This window comes from Pseudoliparis swirei, chromosome 15 (genome assembly GCF_029220125.1).
Source record: "Pseudoliparis swirei isolate HS2019 ecotype Mariana Trench chromosome 15, NWPU_hadal_v1, whole genome shotgun sequence".
In the NCBI taxonomy this organism is placed as follows: Eukaryota; Metazoa; Chordata; class Actinopteri; order Perciformes; family Liparidae; genus Pseudoliparis; species Pseudoliparis swirei.
In genome coordinates, this window is record NC_079402.1 from 22,559,488 (window position 1) to 22,564,487 (window position 5,000).

The 5,000-nt window shown below is 46.5% G+C and overlaps 1 protein-coding gene across 1 annotated transcript in view; it reads left to right on the plus strand.

Annotated features, from left to right (window-relative positions):
* Nucleotides 1–2,424: 2,424 nt before the first annotated feature.
* Nucleotides 2,425–5,000, plus strand: part of LOC130205156 (calcium/calmodulin-dependent protein kinase type II subunit beta) — a 46,526-nt gene continuing 43,950 nt past the window's right edge. Inside the window, exon 1 of the mRNA XM_056432334.1 lies at nucleotides 2,425–2,614. Coding sequence (XP_056288309.1) covers nucleotides 2,473–2,614 — 142 coding nt within the window. The 5' untranslated portion in view covers nucleotides 2,425–2,472. The remainder of the gene's footprint in view (nucleotides 2,615–5,000) is intronic.

Below are 5,000 nucleotides of genomic sequence, written 5' to 3' on the forward strand. Positions count from 1 at the left end.
TGTCTGTGTGTGTGTGTGTGTGTCTGTGTGTGTGTCTGTGTGTGTCTCTGTGTGTGTGTGTGTCTCTGTGTGTGTGTCTCTGTGTGTGTCTGTGTGTGTGTGTCTGTGTCTCTCTCTTGTGTGTCTCTGTGTGTGTGTCCTGTGTGTCTGTCCTCGTCTCCTCTGTCCTCGTCTCCCCTGCTCTCCTCCTCCTGTCTCCTCTGTCTCTCTCTGTTGCTCGTCTCCTCCTGCCTCGTCTCCTCTGTCAGAGGTCTCCTCTGCTCTCGTCTACTCTGCCCTCGTCTCCTCTGTCCTCGTTCCTCCCTCGTCTCCTCTGTCCTCGTTCCTCCCTCGTCTCCTCTGTCCTCGTCTCCTCTGCCCTCGTCTCCTCTGTCCTCGTCTCCCCTGCTCTCGTCTCCTCTGTCCTCGTCTCCTCTGTCCTCGTCTCCTCTGCCCTCGTCTCCTCTGCCCTCGTCTCCTCTGCCCTCGTCTCCTCTGCCCTCGTCTCCTCTGTCCTCGTCTCCCGTGCCCTCGTCTCCCCTGTCCTCGTCTCCTCTGCCCTCGTCTCCTCTGCTCTCGTCTCCTCTGTCCTCGTCTCCTCTGTCCTCGTCTCCCCTGCTCTCGTCTCCTCTGTCCTCGTCTCCTCTGTCCTCGTCTCCTCTGCTCTCGTCTCCTCTGTCCTCGTCTCCCCTGCCCTCGTCTCCTCTGTCCTCGTCTCCTCTGTCCTCGTCTCCTCTGTCCTCGTCTCCCCTGCTCTCGTCTCCTCTGCCCTCGTCTCCTCTGTCCTCGTCTCCTCTGCCCTCGTCTCCTCTGTCCTCGTCTCCCCTGCCCTCGTCTCCTCTACCCTCGTCTCCTCTGTCCTCGTCTCCTCTGCCCTCGTCTCCTCTGCTCTCCTCTGCCCTCGTCTCCTCTACCCTCGTCTCCCTGCCCTCGTCTCCCCTGTCCTCGTCTCCCCTACCCTCGTCTCCTCTGTCCTCGTCTCCTCTGTCCTCGTCTCCCCTGCCCTCGTCTCCCCTGTCCTCGTCTCCTCTACCCTCGTCTCCTCTACCCTTGTCTCCTCTGTCCTCGTCTCCTCTGCCCTCGTCTCCTCTGTCCTCGTCTCCCCTGCTCTCGTCTCCTCTGTCCTCGTCTCCCCTGTCCTCGTCTCCTCTACCCTCATCTCCCCTGTCCTCGTCTCCTCTACCCTCGTCTCCCCTGTCCTCGTCTCCTCTACCCTCGTCTCCTCTACCCTCGTCTCCCCTGTCCTCGTCTCCCCTGTCCTTGTCTCCTCTGCCCTCGTCTCCTCTGTCCTTGTCTCCTCTGTCCTCGTCTCCTCTTGTTTACTTTCCTCTTCTATATCCTCCCTTTCTTCTTTTCACATCCTTGTTTCCTCTTTGTTTCTTGTCTTTGCGTCCTTATCTCCTCTCTTGTCTCCTTGTATCCTCTCCTCTTATCTCCTCTTCACATGTGTTTCCTCCTCCTCCTCCTCTTCCTCCTCTTCTCTCTTGTCCCCTGGTTTCCTCCTTTTTCTATCCGCATCTTATGTCCTCTCCTCTGATTTCTTCTTGTTTCCTTTCCTACCCTCTTCTTTTTTCTCCTTCCTCTCCTCCTCTTCCTCTTCTCCTCTAACTGGAATAAGAGGTTAAATGGACATCTGGGACAGAAGTAACCCTCAAGCTGGTGTGTGTGTGTGTGTGTGTGTGTGTGTGTGTGTGTGTGTGTCTCATGGTGTGTGTGTCTCATGTGTGTGTGTGTGTGTCTCATGGTGTGTGTGTGTGTGTGTGTGTGTGTGTGTGTGTGTGTGTGTGTGTGTCTCATGGTGTGTGTGTGTGTGTGTGTGTCTCATGGTGTGTGTGTGTTTGTCTCATGGTGTGTGTCTCATGGTGTGTGTGTGTGTGTGTGTCATGGTGTGTGTGTCATGGTGTGTGTGTGTGTGTCATGGTGTGTGTGTGTGTGTCATGGTGTGTGTGTCATGGTGTGTGTGTGTGTGTCTCATGGTGTGTGTGTGTGTGTGTCTCATGGTGTGTGTGTGTGTGTGTGTGTGTGTCTCATGGTGTGTGTGTCTCATGGTGTGTGTGTGTCTCATGGTGTGTGTGTGTGTGTGTGTGTCTCATGGTGTGTGTGTGTGTGTCTCATGGTGTGTGTGTCTCATGGTGTGTGTGTGTGTGTGTCTCATGGTGTGTGTGTCTCATGGTGTGTGTGTCTCATGGTGTGTGTGTGTGTCTCATGGTGTGTGTGTGTGTGTGTCTCATGGTGTGTGTGTGTGTCTCATGGTGTGTGTGTGTGTGTGTCTCATGGTGTGTGTGTCTCATGGTGTGTGTGTGTGTGTCTCATGGTGTGTGTGTCTCATGGTGTGTGTGTGTGTGTCTCATGGTGTGTGTGTGTGTGTCTCATGGTGTGTGTGTCTCATGGTGTGTGTGTGTCTCATGGTGTGTGTGTCATGGTGTGTGTGTGTGTGTGTGTCATGGTGTGTGTGTGTGTCATGGTGTGTGTGTGTGTCATGGTGTGTGTGTCATGGTGTGTGTGTGTGTCATGGTGTGTGTGTGTGTCATGGTGTGTGTGTGTGTCATGGTGTGTGTGTGTGTCTTTGTTCCAGATCACCAGAAACTGGATCGAGAAGCCAGAATCTGCAGATTACTGAAGCACTCGAACATTGGTGAGAAACTACTGACTCTATCACTACTGACTCTATCACTACTGACTCTATCACAACTGACTCTATCACTACTGACTCGATCACTACTGACTCTATTACTACTGACTCTATCACTACTGACTCTATCACTACTGACTCTATCACAACTGACTCTATCACAACTGACTCTATCACTACTGACTCTATCACTACTGACTCTATCACTAGTGCCTCTATCACTTCTGACTATCACTACTGACTCTATTACTACTGACTCTATCACTACTGACTCTATCACTACTGACTCTATTACTACTGACTCTATCACTACTGACTCTATCACAACTGACTATCACTACTGACTCTATTACTACTGACTCTATCACTACTGACTCTATTACTACTGACTCTATCACTACTGACTATCACAACTGACTCTATCACTACTGACTCTATTACTACTGACTCTATCACTACTGACTCTATCACAACTGACTCTATCACTACTGACTCTATTACTACTGACTCTATCACTACTGACTCTATTACTACTGACTCTATCACTACTGACTATCACTAGTGCCTCTATCACTACTGACTCTATCACTACTGACTATCACTACTGACTATCACTACTGACTCTCACTACTGACTCTATTATTACTGACTCTATCACTACTGACTCTATTATTACTGACTCTATCACTACTGACTCTATCACTACTGACTCTATCACTACTGACTCTATCACTACTGACTCTATCACTACTGACTCTATCACTACTGACTCTATCACTACTGACTCTATCACTACTGACTCTATTACTACTGACTCTATCACTACTGACTCTATCACTACTGACTCTATCACTACTGACTCTATCACTACTGACTCTATCACTACTGACTCTATCACTACTGACTCTATTATTACTGACTCTATCACTACAGCTCTATCACTACTGACTCTATCACTACTGACTCTATCACTACTGACTCTATCACTACTGACTCTATCACTACTGACTCTATCACTACTGACTCTATCACTACTGACTCTATCACTACTGACTCTATTACTACTGACTCTATCACTACTGACTCTATTACTACTGACTATCACTACTGACTATCACAACTGACTCTATCACTACTGACTATCACTACTGACTCTATCACTACTGACTCTATCACTACTGACTCTATCACTACTGACTCTATTATTACTGACTCTATCACTACTGACTCTATTATTACTGACTCTATCACTACTGACTCTATTATTACTGACTCTATCACTACTGACTCTATTATTACTGACTCTATCACTACTGACTATTATTACTGACTATCACTATTGACTCTATTATTACTGACTATTATTACTGACTCTATCACCACTGACTCTATCACCACTGACTCTATCACTACTGACTCTATCACTACTGACTCTATTATTACTGACTATCACTACTGACTCTATTACTACTGACTCTATCACTACTGACTCTATTATTACTGACTCTATCACAACTGACTCTATTACTACTGACTCTATTACTACTGACTCTATCACTAGTGCCTCTATCACTACTGACTCTATCACTACTGACTCTATCACTAGTGCCTCTATCACTGACTCTATCACTACTGACTCTATCACTACTGACTCTATCACTACTGACTCTATTATTACTGACTCTATCACTACTGACTCTATCACTACTGACTCTATTATTACTGACTATCACTACTGACTCTTATTACTGACTATCACTATTGACTCTATTATTACTGACTATCACTATTGACTCTATCACTACTGACTATTATTACTGACTCTATCACCACTGACTCTATCACCACTGACTATCATTACTGACTCTATCACTACTGACTCTATCAGCACTGACTCTATCACTACTGACTCTATTATTACTGACTCTATCACTACTGACTCTATCACTACTGACTCTATCACTACTGACTCTATTATTACTGACTCTATCACTACTGACTCTATTATTACTGACTCTATCACCACTGACTCTATCACCACTGACTCTATCACTACTGACTCTATTATTACTGACTCTATCACCACTGACTCTATCACTACTGACTCTATTATTACTGACTATCACTACTGACTATCACCACTGACTCTATCACTACTGACTCTATCACTACTGACTCTATCACCACTGACTATCATTACTGACTCTATCACTACTGACTCTATCAGCACTGACTCTATCACTACTGACTCTATTATTACTGACTATCACTACTCTATTATTACTGCCTCTATCACTACTGACTCTATTATTACTGACTCTATCACTACTGACTCTATTATTACTGACTCTATCACTACTGACTCTATCACTACTGACTCTATTATTAC